Raw genomic sequence first — 20,214 nt, forward strand, 5'->3', positions numbered from 1 at the left:
AACTACTAAGGGGAAATTCGATAGGAAGCACAGAATGCCATAGGATATTGTTTGGCCTAAACTGCAGAGAAAAGGGTATGACTCAAAATTTCATTTCCTTCAAAGTCTCCTGTCCTCCTCTTACTCTCTGCTTTGGTCTGTCCTTGGAAATACTGCTATTATTATTGTCTTACCTCAAAACGTACTGGTGTCACTGTTTAGTTAGAAACAACATTGCTGACTGACTATCTGTCACAGAGCAGATACCCAGTGGGAACCTCCATATGAAGGGAGAGACAGCACCATATTTCAGAACAATGCAGATGCAGAAACAACACGAGGTTCTAGGTAGCAGGAGTGGTCACCTGCCCAGGACAAGCCCTCAACACACAAGTAGCAATATATCTTTCTGATTCATAGATACTTGCCAATTACATGTAGAGCTTCAACAGAAGAAACCAGTTAGGACTTTGGTATCTGTGATCTAGACTTTGTTTCTAATGCCCTTTGGATGAGTAGTGGCACATGATCACACACACACACACACACACACACACACACACACACACCCGACAGAAATCTCAAAACAAGAATTTTCAAGAAAAGTTTAAATCCAAACTTTAAAAAATGTTTCAACATTATTTGCATGGGTATATATAAGCTAAAATATATTTTTATTAGTAAATTGAACACAGCATCTCAGTCTGAAGTACTTAACGTTTAGATGACATTATAGCATATAGAACTATAAACAGGTAAATACTTTGTATTTAAAAGTAATGTCCAACATGGTACCTCCTAGACTGAAGGACCAGCCAAGTCTCCAGCTGAGGTGATGAAAGTTGTTTATAATACTTCAAACTAAGATTGAGTTTCACAAGTACTAGAAGAATAACATTTTCCCTAAATAAAAAGTAAAGCATCCTAGATAGAGCTAAAGCCTCCTTGACATCCACTGCCAGTCCAGGAACATATTCTACAGGTAACTACCATCATCCAGATTTCCTTTTATTCTCTTAACAGAGACATACCTGTTCCCAACAAATCAATATTTAGTACATTCTTGATTGAGTGAACACACACATACATATGTGTATTTCAGATAGCATGAATTGTTCTCTAACTTTTGGGTGTTTTCTTATCCATATGTCTTGGAAATATCTCCATGTTAGTTAGTCCATTTAGATTTATCCTTATACATATCCCTTATGTTTTTCTAGAGTAGACCCAGAAGTCTCCAGGGCTGCAGAGCCTCTGCACTTTTTATTTTGGTATAAACTGCCCTCCAAAGCAACTGAACTAACTTGCATTCCCATCAGCAATGTGTAATGGTAATTGCTTCTCATTGCTCTAACATTTGATATAAACATATTTTTGCAAGATGAGTCATGACACTTTTTTCTAGCCGTATAAAAGATCCAGTCTCCACTAAAAATAAATGGTTGGATAGATATCACACACATACACGGGTATACTAACAAATATCACTCATAGATGTTTATTCAGACTAGATCGCCCCACATTATAATAAACTTTGTGGTTTTTATTGCTTTATTATAATAAGCATCTTAATACAAATCATTTTTCTAATTTTAATCAGTATCTTAAACTACATGTTTTGTCATGAATTAAGAAGTGAAAATATGTATACTGAATCAAGATTTTAAGTTCACTCACTCCATTCCTCTTGTTCCTTAATATCCTGGACCTTTTTGTATGAGATCTGGGATTCTGAGGTTAGGATAGTTGAGAATATGAGAGAATGTAACCATAAATTGCTGATTAGAACCAGAGTTACACAGCAAAGAAGAGGTCAAATCCACTGTTTCTCTCCATTGTTGAGAATTTCTGATATAAAGAGGGACACAATAAAGTCTAACTTTTTATGCATTCAACAAATGTTTACTGTTTGCTATATGATAAGTACTGCTTCCATATGTGAGTGAAATAATTATTTGTTCCCATGGCACATTCAGTATAGTAGAAAAGACCCAGACAAATAATAAACAAACTGACAAACAGTTATCAAATGGTGAAGGGCATGAAGGAAACAAATGGGGTGCTGACATGAACAAAAGTAGGGAGACGTAATTGTGCTAGAGTTTCAGGAAGACCTTGCTGAGACCTAAAATGCAAGATGTCTCCATGCAAAATTAGGGGGAAAGCAATCCCAGTCGACATGAGAGGATTTTAGCATGCCCTAAATTGTGATAGAGTGAGAGAACCCAGTGAGAAGAGTGGTAGTGGAACCACATGAAGTAGGATAGAAGGACATAGGACAGGTACAGGGCCAATAGCTTTGCAGAATAAGCTAAGAGAAAATGAGAGTGGTCCAGGCTGCAGGAGCAGCTCAGTGGGTGGGGCAGAGGAAGGAGAAGGAGAGAAGTTTCAGAGAGGCAATACACTATCCTTCTGTTCTACATCTGTCAGACTATTGAAAGCATTGCTTAGTATAGCACATGCCTCTATAATGATATTCAGTGCAGTGAAATGTTACTCACTGTTGTAAATATAAGAATGTGTTTTGAATAAAATACATGCATCTGATTCCACTCTGGTGTATCATGAATTCTTAAGAAAAGTTTGTTAAAAAATGAAATTCATCTGTTAAATTAAATTCTCTCCAAATAGTTCCCATTTTCCTTCTCACATTAACTGTCTTTTGCACTTGCTATATTGTCCTCTATTATAGTTTCTTTTGTTTTTAATGAGTTGACACAGATATATTTTTAAAGTAAAACTTGCATTCATTTTTTAAATTGACAGAACAATGACATGAATATCAATGTCAAAATAAAGGTTAAATTGTTATCTACTTTTAGCACAAACAACTATTGATAAGCCAGCAGGGGAAAGATAAGGAATACTTGCTCCTTTTTATCCATAAAGGTTATTTGCCACAGAAAATCTTATTTTTTAGATTTTAATATTATGGGTCAGGTTAATTAATATGACAACTAATATCTATTACTTTAATGCAGGATTGTGGTTTGCTGATTCATCCAGAGGAAACCTGTGGGTTACAGCCTATTTCTTCTGACTACATTGAAGCCATTTTACAGTCTGAACTAAAAAGATGTCCATCTGGGGACATGAAAGGTGACTATCACATTGGACATCACTTCTCTAAAAAAATAATAATTTGGTATAGATAAGTATATGCTTATTTAAACTATCCTTCTATAAAAAAATCAAGGACATTACTTTTTATTGACTATGAACTATAAAACATAATTAATGTAAGTACATTATTTTAATATTTGAAATACTTTGATTAATCAATTATTTTCTTCTCCCCTTTTTGCCCAGTTAATCCATATTCATCTGCAGATCTGTTACCCATGTTACTTCTGCCAGAGAGCCTTTCTTGAGCCTCTGATTTATTTATTATATAGTTTATAGCACTCAGTAATTTTCTTCCATAGCAGTTACCACAATTATTTAAATGACTAAGTATTGAATTAATTGTTTAATGTCAGTTTTCCCAGGATGTCAGTTTCATGAGGGCAGAGAGCCTGACTTGTTTGCGTTATACTAATTCATTTGGCACCGTAATTTGTACATAGTAGTTAGAAAATAAATATCTAGTGTGAACCAAAGAACTGCAAAGTATGCAAGTTCAGTTTTAAATTATTCCTTTTCACTAAAAAAAAAAAAAGTTAGGGGGCCCGATCACTAGTTTCCCTCATATATCAGTCATTTATAGAGGCAAGAAAATTGTGACATCAAATTTAATTACTGCGTTAAATCCTGCCTAAGCACTGAGCAGACCTGGAATGAGATACTTCTTTGGTGCCACTCTCAACATTCCCTATTTCTCTACTTCCCCAACAATCTTCTTTTAGTGGAGATGGTGGGGTCAAGCCAAAGTTGGGATTAAAATTGCCTTCAAAGCTATTAGAGGAACAGAGAGCATCTTCTCCAAATTTCCTGGTTACTGCTCTGTCCTCCTGACCCCAATTCTCCCTTCATCTAAAAAGTCTGAGAAAACACTCAGGAGCTTTTCTACCCTTGCCGTGAACTTCACACCACAGCTTGAATGGGAAATGAGTTTCCCAAATGGGCAGGACAAATTGCAATTTGGCATGCACAGTTAACAAACGTGGGTATGTCTTCATTCTTGAACATGTGTTCCAAATAATAAATTACAATCAGGGAATGGAGAGGGATTTGCCCATTATGGTGTGTCAGGTGGTGTGATTTGTGATTCTCTGCTAAATGAGATATATACTCTTCCATACAAAGGAGACACTGATGTGTCCAGTTAAATATTTTTTATCAGATGACAATTTATGAGAATTCATAAAACAATTCTATTCCTCCTACTTCAACTGCACCAAGGCAAAAGTTCTTCAACAAAAAGTTCAAGGTACATTACTGGGATTCTTTAAGAAGTGGCAGCTTGTTCTGTTCGCTCACTAAATGTACGCTAACTTATGTTGGGCTTTGTGCCTGGATATTGTGGGTGAGGCTGCCATAGAACAGTGGGCTTCTGGTACTTAAGGAGCTAGACCTCCTTAAAGAAGGCCCCAAATTGACTCACAAATCAAGGGCATGCTCCTTAGCCTGACAATTTGAAGCCTCCCTAATCTGGCCCATTTCTATATTTCCAGTCTTCTCCCAGCCTCTGCCTCTCTATGTTGACAGTGATCCTTTAGAACTTCAGGTTTTGTCCACACTGTTCCCTTTACCCACAAGTCCTCTTCCCATCTTTGCCCAACTTCTGATGCTGGAAGTCCTCTCCAGGAAGCCTTTTTTCACCACCGGATTCCCAGCTTAGCTTCTTCCCAGTATATCCGGGGCACATGTCTGCAACAGCACTTTACCACATTATGTTAAGTATTTACATGGTTCTCACTTAGTCTCCAAAACGAAATGATGTTCCCCAGGAAGAAAAGGAAGTGGCACGGGGCTCTTCATAGGGTGAAGCCGATAAAGATTAAAATATATATGCATTTATATTTTACCTGATATTTTTCTTTTTATGTTTTATAATTGATAAAATATATAAATATAGGAATATATATAGAATATATATATTGCAGTGTACTCATTAATGCATCAAGGGTGCATGAGCAATATGCTTTTACTGATGGCTTACCTAGATCACAGGCTTCTCTAGAGAAGAGATTGTCCCTTATCCATCTTCCAATGTCTAATATATGATTTTAAAATGATTGCTGAACTAAAACCAAGATCCAACCTCCCTCCCATCCACAGAAGACTATGAGCAGCCAGGGCACAATCACGACAACCAACTGTTCCATCCTCAAGCTCCAAAAGACCCAAAGACTCAAAAACTTAACAAGTGAGGCCGGGATAGCAGTCTGCAAGAATGTATTATTTGCTGCTAGAGATGATTTCCTTCCTTAGCAGCAGGATTCCCTCCTACTGAAAGAAGTTGTTATAGTGGACCAAATTGGGAGAAAGTTTATTTAGGAGCTCTGGATTTAGTTTTAATGGCCAAAAATAGACTAATTTGAAAATCTTATTTTAAAAGCACATTACAGTTATTTGGCAAAACCAGATCTCTTTTTTTCGCTTTGCCTATGTATTGATCTCAAGATATCATTTTCAATAACATCAGCCATTAAACTTTTGAATGACTGTATTTTTTTAATTCTTAAATTGATTTCTATTTTTTAGGAAATAATTTAACTGTAAGATACAACCTATAATTAAATCTGTTGCTTAAGCAAAAAAAAAATAATTATTCTAATTAGGAAAAATAAAAATTTCTACAGTGGTCATTGAATGAGAATTAACTTTAAGGAAAATATTTCAGATTGCATTTTATGATATGTAAACAATTAAAAATATTATCCTACCTTATTTTAGCAAGAAATTATGACAACTTATACTTTAATACTAATATTGAAAATATAGATGGATTTTTTCTTCTTAAGTAAAAATGCTTTGTATTAGAACATTACAGAGTCAGAAATTAGTGCCAACATTTACATGATTTCCTGTCTCACCTCAACACTAAACCAGAGTTGACCTTTTTTCCTCCGTTGTATCATTCAATCTGACTCACTGAAATGGCTGAAATCTAACTTGCATTAAATATAGAGCTATAATTATAAATCAAATGACTTCTCCCAAAAGACAATTTCATTCCTCAGAATGTTGTTTCCTAAAACGTATGTCACACTTTACTTCAGAAATCACAGCTTTGATTCATTCAGTGTTCAAATATATAACATAGAATTTATGGTACTTTTTTGGACAATTTTAGCAAAGAGCTGGTATTATTTAAAATGTCAAGAGCACCAGTTTTGCAGATGTTATACAGATGCCTATTGCAAGCAGTATTTAACTCACAATAAATAAAAGGAATTGTTAACCAATGCAAAAATGCAGAGTGATGGCTGTATAAATATAGAGTAGTATGAACCACTGGGGCCAAGTTTTCAGAGATCCAATCAGGCTTCCTTTTTATGTGCATGCGATTTCATGCCCACAAACTAATTGCACCCATATTTGAATCTTTGTGCACGCAATTAGCCACTTGTTTCTTCATCCTTGGCAGCAAGTGGCCAAAGTGGGCCTCAGTTTGTGCAAAATTAGCTGTCAGCAAGGTTGAGGGGTGGAGTGTCTGGAGTAGGGGTGGGATGCATATGCTCTGAGATTCTGAGATCTGATGAAAACTTAGCCCTTCAAAAGATTATTAAATAGAATCTCATTAGCAGAGATACATTTATGCCCTCAACATATCATTATCCTATTAGAAAGAAAATTAACAATCTTTGCTTAAACATAGTCTCTGTCAACACAGGAACTCGCTAAATAAATTCAGCCTTTTAAAATAAATTCATTGTAACAATCAGTTTGTGAGTTTTCCTATAAGTGCTACCAAAGAGGCAGTGGGGCTGTATTTCATTTTCTGCTGATTATTTTGTGGTGACCTAGCCTAATATGATAAAAGGATAGGCAAATTGAAGACTCAGAGACCTCAGTTCTGGCTCTGTCATTAACAGCATGACCCCACTTCTGTTATTTAACTCTTCAGGCCTCAGAGTGCCTCTTCTGTTAAAAAAAAAAAAAAAAAAGTGAGGGGGCAGCGAGAGAGAAAGGACACACCCTAAGTAAGGCCTCTTCTAACTCCATCCAACGTGATGCTACGAAGCCACTCAATGTGAACCTCTGTGAAGGAAAGACTATCATTTATCTAAGGAGATTTGCTTGAGAAATTCATCAACAAAGATTAAACTTTAGGCTGTGTCTACATCAAAGATGTGGAGGATGTTGTTTATTAATGACAAACCATGCTTGCCAGAACAGAATTAGAAAGCAAGATATATTCTGAATGAAAAAGAAATTATAAAAGAGAATTGGATGGAAAAATAAGCACTTTTGAGGAGGATAATCTTTATTTTGCTGTTCAAAAACCAGCATCTCTCCAAAATTTTCTGTGTTGTTTCTTTTAGCAGTACTGCCATTCTGTATAACCAGAAACTTCAGAAACATCTTTCACATAGCAGACCCTCTTTTTCTCCAATATATGCAGCCAGTTCTTCATTCTCATTCCCGTCAGGCCCATCTCTTCACTGTACCTAAAGTGTCACTCCTTCCACGTCTTCAAATCTTATCTGTCCCTAAACACCTGTTCACATTTTATTTCCTTCATGGACCCTTCTGGAACACTCTGACTTCCATGACTCTTTCTCTATTTTGAACAACTGTGGCTCTCTGAGAGTAGAGGTGGGAAAATATATAAAATATATATGTTGACTATTAGGGAATCAGGCACTAGGGCAGGTGTTACACATATTTTCCTTATAGAGAAGTAAATTTAATCATGAAAAGATTAAGTAATTTGTCCAATTTAAATAGTGGGTTTTAGCCTTGGCAGCATATTGGAATCACCAAAGAAGCATTAAAATATACTGATGCCTGAGCTCCATCCCCACTGATTGTGATTCAGTCAGTCTGGGGTACAATGTGGGCATGGGAATTTTTAAAAGCTTTCCACGTGACTCTCATATGTAGTCAATGTTGAGGTTCGCAGGGCCAGTTGGAGATAGAGCCCAGGTGTGTGTGGTCTCCAGAGCCCCAACTCTTTGACAACCACACAGACATTTTTACTCCATTATGTGTTGCTTGTTACGATGCTATAGTTATTATATTATGTATAAATTATAACCTTCTAACCTGATTATAAATTTTTGAGGTGTAGCATTATAGTTAAGAGCATGGACTCTGGAGCTGACTGCCCTGCTCAAATCCTAGTTCTACCACCTACTAACTAGAGGATCTCAGACAAGTTCCTGAGCCCTGGTTAAGGAGATGATAACAGGGTTGTTGATGTTTAAATATGTTGATAAATTAAAGTTTTTAGAATATTCCTAGCATTTGGGAGGTTCTGAAAAATGTTAACTGTTTTTTAAAACTTATTATGATATTTTAACACCAGTAATGCCTCACACTTCAACAGAGTATATACTTACTGTATTAAATCCTTCTAGAGAGTCATATGTATACAGAGACATAAAGGTTAATTTATCATTCCTGAAATTGCTTAGAAAGTACCTAGTAGATAGGCATTTAATAAAGCAGTTTTCTGGAATTCTCATTACATGTAAAAATCAAAGAAAAGAAAAAAATTGTGGTAAGAAGAACAAATGAGTCTGCATTCCTTTTGAAGTTTTGTATTTCTCTTCCAGTTGACATTGTACCCCGCAAAGTTATTGTATATTTTCTTTCCGTTCCTGGAATTCATAATTTTCTCATCTCCTTTCCCTCTGATTTTCTTTTATCTCTTCCAGTTTCTCTCTCTTAATATACCTACACTTCTTTCTCTTTCTGTGCTCAATCAGTAAGAGCCATAAACTATATCCTCTTTCATATTTTATTATTTATAACTATTTCCACACACACAAACACATTCACAATTCTAACATCCCTGAAGTCATGAATATAAAATGCACTATATTCATCTCCCAAAAACAGAAATCCTTTCCACTAAACTTCATATAACACCAGATACCATTATTAGCAGTACCACTAATCAAAGCCAGAATGGACAAAGTTTTTAAATTTTTTTCTTTCTAACTCAAGAACTGAGTGATTTTTAGCCCCTCATTTTTGCAGGGTAAATATATACTAGTAACATAAGCAAGATATTTAGGGTAAGGAGAGTGATCATCAGAGACATCATTGTATACGTTCTCCAACAAGGAGAGAAATAACCACTCCATATTTGTTTATAAGATGTGCTATGTTCACACTTAATTCCTGAAAAGATGAACAAGGAAAAAAATTATATTTTTCTACCACATTATTAATGTATCCACTCACGCTAAAAGCTGAAGTGTTTTGCATGAATGTTATTCTATCAATAAAACAGGAAAGATCTTAAATGCATAGAGAATATTCATTTATTTTATAAACATTTGCTAAAGCTTGGGACCTACTTTCTACCTGAACTCTGTTAGTAACAAAAGATAAATACAATATTGCAAATGTGTCTTAAATACATTACTCCATTACATCCTTACACCAATCATGTGAGAATAGTACACACCTCATCTAACAGATGAAGAAATTCAGGCAACAGCTAGGAAGAGGTGAAGAGATTCACACCAAAAAGGCCATCAATCAAATCAAAGAAAAATAACTAATCTTCAAAATAATAAATTATCATACTGAAGTAGTTCTCTTGTATCTTAAATCTCTTGAGAGCAGGGAATAGATCTATTATACTATTGGATGGAGAACCTATGCATGTGTTAGGCTAATAAATATTTGAGGCTAATTGCTAATTTGGGGGGCTCCCAATCTATTAATGCTTTGGTCCTATTTAAGTACTCAATGTACTGTTTAAAAATAGGCAATGACTGAGTAATACTTAGATTTTTAATAAGTATAAGGTTTCATGGAACAGAGCTCATACTTGATTTCAGCATGAAATGTGTTATTTCAGAACATTACTTAATGTTGCTATTCTATTTGGTTGGCAGGAAGCCATGCCTTCATTATTCCACTAGATTTAAAGGATAAGGATGGTCTTACTATAATTTCTGAAATGGTGTGCCATAGCTGAATTTTAAAGTTACTTACAAATTATAATTTCATCAGCAGAAACAGAACCAAAGAAAGTTTTGCCATCTATTCCAGGCCAGTGGATCGTGCCTTGCCTTAGTTGTTCAGACAACAGGACGTGTGACTGGAGAGAAATAACCTGGCAGCCCCACAACTGCCAATATGGTGTCCTAACTAAGCCTCAACTCCAGCAGTGCCTGGGAGGAAGGAAGGTAGGTTCTGGATCTAGTGGGGGAAGCCTTTAATGTATGCCACCTGAAGTACTAAAAGTCATACAGTTGTATCTACTAGACCAATTCCTGCTGTCTCACAGCAGAGGAAAACTAACTGAATGCAATTTGGCTTTTTGAATCATGTATAGATGTTATCATAGAATAGCCTGAACAACTCCTGCTCCAAATGTTCAGTTTTCTCCAAGTAACTCTATTTGACAGATGGAGGATATTAAAGTCTTGTCCTATGCTGACCCGATTCCATGCTGTTTTCTCAGCACAAATTGGTAGGAGCTTGCCACGTCAACTGACAGTTGGCAGTTGAGAGCAGCTGGCCTTGTCAACTGCAGCTCTGGCAGGCACTGCTGTGAAAACAGACATCTGCAGCTCAGCACAGGAAATCAAAAGGTCCTGCATGCAAGATTCACTTCTAGAGCTTTCCAAGTGCATGGCATTGTTTTTACGCACTAACCTTACTGATCTTCTTTCACATTCCTGGGCAGGTCTCACATGGACCTCACTAGGCTGATTTTTCCTTTAGTGAGGCTTCTAAGCTGATTTCTGGGACATGCAGTGTCTTCTTGCTAGGCATGCTCTGACTAGGTAGAGTCTGGCAGAACTCTCGGATATGCAAAATGGGCACATAGACCGAGATGCTTGGTTAACATCAAGTAAGTAATCCTTAACCCGATTTTCAAAGTGCTTTTTATTAGATGGACATTTCCTTATACAGTTTGTAAGCTCTCACACATGAGCGAGACTGAGTTCAAAAGCTGATTTTTCACAAAGCTCTATTAAAACACATAGAAAAAAAGCACTGGGCAGAAGGTATGCCAATTTACTAGCAAATAGTTAAAGAAGAACAACAGGAGGTGAAGGACAGGATGGGAAGATGGACATCTTCTTCATGGTGATTTCAATATAGATGTTCCAATTTTCATGATTGAGAATATCTCTAAAGATCAATCGGCAGTGTTAGTTCCTTTTTTAAAAAAAAGAAGGCAAGAAAATCATTTAGAAATATTTTGCAGTGTTATTAATTGAGCATTGATTTTGTGCAAGAAACTGATTTCTTACACTTTAAATCCCTCCAGATTGTAAGCTTCATGAGAGCAGGGTCCACTGCCATAATCTCATTGTTGAGCTTCATTTTTGACACAGAATAATAACTTAATATTTGTTGAGTAAATGAATAAATCAAAAATGTATTTATTCCTAATCACAGCTAAGGTAGACATTATCATATCTTTTTTCTGATTAAGATAATTAAAGCTCAGGGAGATTGAGTAATTCACTGATAATCATACATGTATGGGAGTGGCTACTCCACGAGCATTATTTATTTATTTTTTTAAGATGGAGTCTCGCACTGTCACCCAAGCTGGAGTGCAATGGCGCGATCTCAGCTCAATGCAACCTCTACCTCCCAGGTTCAAGTGAGTCTCCTGCCTCAGCCTCCCGAGTAGCTGGGATTACAGGCGCCCGCCACCATGCCTGGCTAATTTTTTGTATTTTTAGTAGAGATGGGGTTTCACTATGTTGGCCAGGCTGGCTTCGAACTCCTGACCTCAAGTGATCCACCCACCTCGGCCTCCCAAAGTGCTGGGATTACAGGTGTGAGCCACCGCGCCCAGCCCTCCACAGGCATTTTAAAGCATCAACTTGGATAATCCAGCCTCCATATCCTATAAATGTTGCACTGGGAGCAATGACAATAGCTGTTGCCATACAGCCAGACTTCTCTAAGCTCAGAATACCATTCTGACCTCAGAATTTAGAGTGTTCAGAAAAATTCCAAGAAACTGTCACAGTCTATTAACCTGAAAAGCAATAGATGTTCATTTAAGTTCATCACTAAATTCTGCGGTTTTGGGCATGACACGTCTTGTTTCTCAGGCTCATTTTCTTCATCTGTAAAATAACCCTCTGTGGTAGATTAATCAACTTTGTAAAAAGCTAAAGGCCCTCTTCCCTGTTTGTCTTAGCTCGAGCTGCTATAATAACATACAATAGACTGGGTGACTTAAACAACAGACATTTATTTCTTACAGTTCTGGAGGCTACGGAGTCCTAGATCAGGGTGCCATCATGGTCAGGTTCTAGGGATAGCCCTCTTCCTGGCTTCTGTTGACTGCCTTCTTGCTTTGTCATCACACAACAAAGAGAGAGAAAGAGTTTTAGTCTCTGAATCTTCTTATAAGGAAACAAATCCCTTCATGAAGCCTCTATCATTATGACCTTATCTAAACATGATGACCTCCTAGAGACCCCTGCCTCCTAATAGCATCACATTGGAGATTAGTATTTCAACATATGAATTTGGAGGAAACATAAACTTTCAGCCCACAACATTACCTTTACTAATTTCTAGGCTGATTATTAGTAACTCTACCAAGGAGTGGTTAAAAAAAAAAAAAAGATCGTTTTTCATACCTGTTAATGAGAGAGGGTGTTGCAAAGTTTGAAAATAGAAGTCCATGCTTAGATGAGACTTCAGAAGACCAGTTAGCTCACTGCACAGCAAAGGGGCTTATCTTTGTGACTCTCCTAGTTTGTAGGTGTTCTTCAGAACTTGCATGCTCAGAAACTCAAATTTGCCAGCACACTGCCAATAGGTCTAAATAGCCTGATGTATTTATCAAGGCACTAATTTATTGTATATGCAAAAGGGAAGCATTATCCATTTTTAACAGAGAAGTGACATAATCAGCACTAGAAAGGCCATGCCACAGCAGTATGGAGGCTCTCTATGGGTAATAAGAAATAGATGCTAGGAAGGCAGAGGCTGTGTAATGGGAAAATTCCAACATGCATAATTGAGGAGGCAAAGCAATTATAGACTATATCCAGAATAATCCCATTGATGTAAAAACCAATGCATACCTATAAACATGTTTACATACATAGAGAATTTCTTGAAGTCACAAACAGTTAAGAGTAATTTCATAGGTGGAGAGGAATAGGAGAGGGGTAGGATGCAAAATAAAAATACAGGATCCTGTGTTCATAATTTATTAAGAGTTTCAAGACAACAGTAGAACAAAAGGTGAACACGAGGGCCAGTGACATAGCCAAGAAATGCCTGAGAGAGATCAAAGTTTCAAGTAAACCAACATTTGGACATATCTTTGGAGAGAAAATGCAAAGAGCAGATGGCAACACAGATGCTAAGGCTGAGGAGGGAGGAGGCTGGTAACCCTGTCCAGGGTACCCAAACACTGGGGCTAGTTCCCAGGCCTGAATGGGTCCTGGGGAATGGGTGAGTGAAGGAACTGTGGGACTACCCACACTTGCTGTGGACCTCTGGATTCCTGGCTACAGGGGACCCAACATACCCTATGGACATTTGAGCTGACAGGGGAATCTGTCCAGAGAGTAGACATAAATGGTACCTGAACCAGTGCAGAAACAGGAGCCTTAGTGCACGACACATCTCTGGCGGAACCTGGCTATAGGCACCCATCCCCGCAAGGTTCCCTATCTCCATCCAAGAAATTTTAGCCCCAGCCTACTGCTTGGCCAGAAGAAAATGGGGTCAACTTCCCCATGGGACTGGGGCACATCTGTTCTGCAGGCCCTCCTCCACACCCTGCCTGGCTTCTCGCAGGAACATGTGCACAGCAGCCTCCACTGCACAGCTGGATGCTTTGCTCCACCTGATTATGTTCCTGATGGCCTGGGAGCACTTTAGATCCCCTAGCGCACGTGGAACCTAATTCCAAGGGTTCAAAGGATAAAGCCACTAGCTGATCATGGTGTCCCAGGCTGCAGTGTGCAGCTCAAGAGTGCTGAGCCAAGATCTGTGGCCAGCACTCAAGTGGAAAACAAACCCACACTCTCAGAGCACTAAGAGGGATGAGATGTGTGGTTTCATGGGCTGGAACAGGAGCAAGGCATGCCTCCCTCCACAGGACCAGCCTGGAAAGAACGTGGCCTATCTCCTTGCTGGAGCCTCTGTTCAGGGAGCCCCACAGCTTGGATCACCTAACAAAAGAAATGCAGACACAGTACCAGTGATTAAAGGGGGCTCCCAAAGGTGTAGGAGTAGAACTAATGAGAGGAAGTCACCTCTCTCTGCACTGTACTGCAAAGCATGGCTGGAAACTTGAGTAAATACAGAGGAGCCCTGTGGCTGAGTAAGGGCCTAACACACATTACTCTTACATGCCATCTACTGGATCATAGCCCAAACTGCCACACCAAAAAGAGTTCGCTAATATAGCACCCTGTGAAACAAACAAACAAACAAAAAAAGCATTAAGCCACAAATAAAGATGCTGTACAGAGCCTTTACCCTTTCAAAACATCCAGAAATAAAGCCAAGTGACTATACTCAACTCACACCATATTTAAAGGAACACTAACACTACCAAATAGGAAAGAATCAGCCCAAGAATTCTGGCAATTTAGAAACCAGAGTGTCCTCTTACCTCAAAATGAGTGCACTAGCTCCCCAGCAATGTTTCTTAATCAGTATAAAATGACTGAAATGATAGACATAGAATTCAGAATATGGATGTCAAAGAAACTCATCAAGATTCAATAGAAAGTTGAAACTCAATTCAAGAAATCCAGTAAAATAATCCAAGAGTTCAAAGATGAAATAGCCATTTTCAGAAAGATTCAAATTTAACTTCTAGACTTGAAAAAATTCACCGTAAGAATTTCATAATACAATCAGAAGTATTAATAGCAGAATAGACCAGGCTGAGGAAAGACTTTCCAAACTCAAAGACTGGTTCTTTGAATCAACTCAAACAAAAATAAAGAAAAAAGTATTTTAAAAAATTAAACAAAAACTCCAAGAAATATGTGATTGTATAAAGAGAACAAATCTGCAACTCATTGGCCTTCCTGAGAGGGGAGAGATAATAAACAACTTGGAAAATACATTTGATGATATAGTTCATGAAAATTTCCCTAATCTCATGAAAGAGGTTAACATGTGTATTCAAAAAATATGGAGAACTCCAGCTAGATACTCTATGAGACGACCATCCCCAAAGAACATTCTCATCAGATTCACTAAGGTCAATACAAAAGAAAAAATTTTAAAGGCAGCTAGAGTGAAGAGTCAAGTCCCATACAGAGGGAACCCCATTAGGTTGGCAGCAGACCTTTCAGCAGAAACCTTACAAGCCAGGGGAGATTAGGGGCCTATTTTCAGCATCCTTAAAGAAAAGAAATTCCAACCAAGAATTTTAATCCCACTAAAATAAACTTTATAAGGGAAGGAGAAATAAAATCATTCTCAGATAAGCATACACTGAGGGAATTTGTTTCAAATAGACCACGAGCATTATAAGAGGTCCTTAAGGGAGTACTGAACATGGAATTAAAAGATCGACACCTGCTACCACAAAAACACACTTAAGAACATAGCTCACTGGCATTATAAAGCAACTACACAATATAGTCTATATAACAACCAGCTAATAAAATGATGACAGGATCAAAATCTCACATATCAATACTAACCCTAAATGTAAATGGGCTAAATGACATATTTAAAATGCACAGAGTAGCACCAAGTAGCACTTGGGTACAAAGATAAGACCCAACCATTTTCTGTCTTCAAGAGACCCATCTTGATGTAAGAATACACACAGGCTCAAAGTAAAGGGATGAAGAAAGGTACACCATACAAACAAAAAAGAGCAGGAGTTGCTATTTTATATCAGATACAATAGACTTTAAACCAATAAAAATTAAGAAGGACAAAGAAAGGCATTATATAATAATAAAGAGTAAATCCAACAAGGAGATTTAACTATCCTAAATATTTACATACCAAATATTGGAGCACCCAGGTTCATAAAACACGTTCTTGTTGGCCTATGAACAGATTTAGACACAATAATAGTGGGAGACTTTAACACCCCACTGACAGCATTAGACAGACCTCCAAGGCAGGAAACTAACAAAGAAACTCTGGACTTAAAATCAACACTTGACCAATTGGACCTAATAAGCATCTACAGAACACTCCACCCAACAACCACAGAATATATATTCTTCTCATCTACACATGGAACATATCCTAAGATTGACCACATGCTTGAACATAAAGCAAATCTCAATAGATTCCAAAAAAAAATTAAATCATGCAAAGCACATTCTCACACCACAGTACAATAAAAACAGAAATATCAAGAAAATATCTTAAACCTACCCAAATACATGGATATTAAACAACTTGCTCCTGAATAACTTTTGGAAGAAGAATGAAATTAAGGCATAAATTTAAAATTTGTTTGAAATTAATGAAAATAGGAACTGAATTACCAAAATATCTGGAACACAACTAAAGTTGTGTTAAGAGGAATGTTTATAGCAGTAACCACCTTCATCAAAAAGTAAGAGAGATCTCAAATTAAAACTATAACTTTACACCTAAAGGAATTAGAAAACAGAGAGCAAACTAACCCAAAACCTAGCAGAAAAAACAAATAACTAATGCTAGAGAAGAACTGAACAAAATAGAGATGTAAAAATCCTTACAAAAGATCAATGAAAACAGAAGTGGATTCTTCAAAGAGATAAGTAAGATCGATAGACTGCTAACTACATTAACAACAAGAAAAGAGAGATCCAAATAAGTACAATCATAAATGACAAAGATGATATTAGAACTGATTCCACAGAAATACAAAAGATCCTCAGAGAATAATACTATGAATAACTCTATGCGCAGAAATTAGAAAACCTAGAGGAAATGGATAAATTCCTGAAAACACACAAACTCCCAAAATTGAAAAGGAAGAGATCAAAATTTTGAATAGACCAATATTGAGCTCTGAAATTGAATCAGTAGTAAAAAAAAAACCTACCAACCAAAACAAGACATGAACCAGATGGATTCACAGTCAAATTCTACCAGATGTACAAAAAAGAATTAGTACTAATGCTACTGAAACTATCCCAGAAAATCAAAGAGGAGGGATTCCTCCTTAACTCATTACATGAAGTTAGCATCAGCCTGATACCAAAATCTGGCAGAGACACATGAAAATAGAAAACTTTAGGCCAGTTTGCCTGATGAACATAGATGCAAAGATTCTCAACCAAATACTAGCAAACCGAATTCAGCAGCACATCAAAAAATTAATATACTACAACCAAGTAGACATTATTCCTGGGATGCAAGGCTGGTTCAATGTATGCAAATCAGTAAATGTGATTCACCACATAAACAGAATGAAAGCAAAAAGTCACATAATCATCTCAATACATATAGAAAAAGCTTCTTATAAAATTCAGCATTCCTTCATGATAAAAAACTCTCAACAGACTAGGCATCAATTGAAAGAAGATACTTAAAAATAATAAGAGCCATCTATGACAAACCCACAGCTAACATCATATGGAATGGGCAAAAACTGGCATTATTCCCCTTGAGGACTGAAACAAAACAAGTATACCTACTCTTACCACTCCTATTCAACATAGTACTGGAAGTTCTAGCCAGCGCAATCAGGAATGAGAAAGAAATAAATGGCATCAAAATAGGAAAAAATGTCAAACTATCTCTCTTTGTTAACGATATGATTCTACACCTAGAAAACCCTAGAGACTGCCAAAAGGCTCTTAGAACTAATAAACAATTTTAGTGAAGTTTTAGGATACAAGATCAATGTACAGAACTCAGTAGCATTTTTATACACCAATAATGTCCAGGCTGAGTCAAATCAAGAACGCAATCCCATTTACAATAGCCACAATGAAAATGAAATACCTGGGAATAGAGATAAGCAAGGTGGTGAAAGATCTCTATGAGGATGACTTCAAAATACTGCTGAAAAAATCAGAGATGACATAAATAAATGGAAAAACCTTACATGTTCATGGATTGGAATAATTAATATTGTTAAAATCGCCATACTGCCCAAAGAAATTACAGATTCAATGCTCCTCCTATCAATCTGCCAATGTCACTTTTCATAGAATTGGGAAAAACTATTCTAACATTCATATGGGACCAAAAAAGAGCTCTAATAGTTAAAGCAATCCTAAGCAAAAAAACAAAGCTTATGCCAAAGATATAACTACCCAACTTCAAGCTATACTATAACGCTGCAGTAACCAAAACAACATGGTACTGACTGAAAACCAGACACATAGACAAATGGAAAAGAATAGAAAACTCAGAGATAAAGCTGCACATCTACAACCATCTAATCTTCAACAAGGCCAGTAAAAGCAAGCAATGATGAAAGGCTTTTTATTCAATAAACGGTGCTGGGATAACTGGCTAGACATATGCAGAACAATGAAACCGGACCCTTATTTTTCACCATATACAAAAATTATTTCAAGATATATTAAAGATTTAAATGTAAGACCTCAAGCTATAAAAATCCTTTAAGAAAACAGCAATAAGATACCATTTCATACCAATGAGAATGGCTATTACTGAAAAGTCAAAAAACAACAGATGCTGGAGAGGCTGCAGAGCAAAAAGAACACTTATACACTATTGGTGGGAATGTAAATTAGTTCAGCCACTGTGGAAAGCAGTTTGGAGAATTCTCAAAGAACTTAAAACTGAGCTATCATTTGACCCAGCAATCCCATTACTGGGTATATTTATTTATTTATTTCCTTCCCGAAGGAAATAAATTGTTCTGCCAAAAAGACGCATGCACTCGTATGTTCATCACCACATTAGCAAAGACATGGAATCAACCTAGGTGCCCTTCAGTGGTGAACTGGATAAAGAAATGTGGTACATATATACATACCATGGAATACTACAGCCATAAAAAGAACAAAATCACATCCTTTGCAGAAACGTGAATGTAGCTGGAGGCCATAATTCTAAGCAAATTAACACAGGAACAGAAAATAAAATACTACATTTTCTCACTTGTAAGTGAGAGCTAAACATTAAGCACACGTGGACATAAAACATGGGAACAATAGATGCTACAGACTGCTGGAGACGAAGGGGAGGGGCCATAGGTGGAAAAATTACCTATTGGGTACTGTGCTCACTATCTGCATGACAAGGATCCATATCCCAAACCTCAGCATCATACAATACACTCATGCAGCAAACCTGCACACATACCCCCATATCTGCAATAAAAGTTGAAGTTTGGGGAAAAAAAGACAATAGAAGAGCAATGAACCAAGCATAGGACCCTTCAAAGCATGTGGCCCTGGAAGACCATCCAGGTCACATGCTCATGAAGCCAGCTTGGGTGATAAAGCATAGTTGGTTAGGCATGAAGAGATATTTTTAAATATTTCTGTATGATTTTCATTTTTGCAATGTGTGAGCATTGTTTTCTTAATCTAAAAGTCTATATTTGAAAAGGTTGTATAAATTAGAACCAAGGCAGAGGCAGTGGAAATGCAGAGGAGAGAGCCTGAGAAAGATATTTTTTTATTCAGAATCACAGGAGTTAGCCATAAACAGTCAGTTGCATAGACTCATATTCCACACAGCACAGAGATAATTGTGTAAACATTCACAAATACAACTATGACTAGCACTTATTTTAAGAAAGCTTCACTTATGAATAGGAGTAGGTGAGCAAAGGGTTTTCCCGGTACATCTATTTCTTACTTTCCATGAGAATAATAAAAATAAACAAAACCATCCTGTAATTTTCTCTTTGGGAACATATTAAAGTGAATTGTCTCTCTCTGAAGAATTGAATTAAAAGGCAATGGAATTTGGCCAGGGCATTGAGAATTATTAGAAAGTTAGGCCTTCGAATAGTGTTCTGCTTTCTTTAGAATCTCCAAGTAGTAATTTCTCTCAGTTGAATTTCCTTATGTCATTATTGTGACCTTTTATATCTTTTTCCTACTGTTTTACATGGATGAATGCCAAGACTGTACTTGCAAATAGAAGCCCACCTGCCTATACGGAAGGAACAATACACAAATCAGTGGAGATCTGAAAAGATGTTCAAGCTTCTAGTAATTTTGACCAAGAATCTAACCACACTTAAATGGCCTGTGAGCAGGA

The 20,214-nt window shown here is 37.0% G+C and overlaps 1 protein-coding gene across 16 annotated transcripts in view; it reads left to right on the plus strand.

Annotated features, from left to right (window-relative positions):
* Positions 1-20,214, plus strand: part of CPED1 (cadherin like and PC-esterase domain containing 1) — a 310,448-nt gene that overhangs the window by 246,602 nt on the left and 43,632 nt on the right. For all 16 annotated transcript variants that reach the window (XM_005550620.5, XM_074035873.1, XM_065542507.2 and 13 more), the window contains 2 exons: positions 2,961-3,078; positions 10,099-10,235. In XM_005550620.5, the coding sequence (XP_005550677.3) occupies positions 2,961-3,078; positions 10,099-10,235 (255 nt within the window). The remainder of the gene's footprint in view (positions 1-2,960; positions 3,079-10,098; positions 10,236-20,214) is intronic.

Source organism: Macaca fascicularis, chromosome 3 (genome assembly GCF_037993035.2).
Source record: "Macaca fascicularis isolate 582-1 chromosome 3, T2T-MFA8v1.1".
In the NCBI taxonomy this organism is placed as follows: Eukaryota; Metazoa; Chordata; class Mammalia; order Primates; family Cercopithecidae; genus Macaca; species Macaca fascicularis.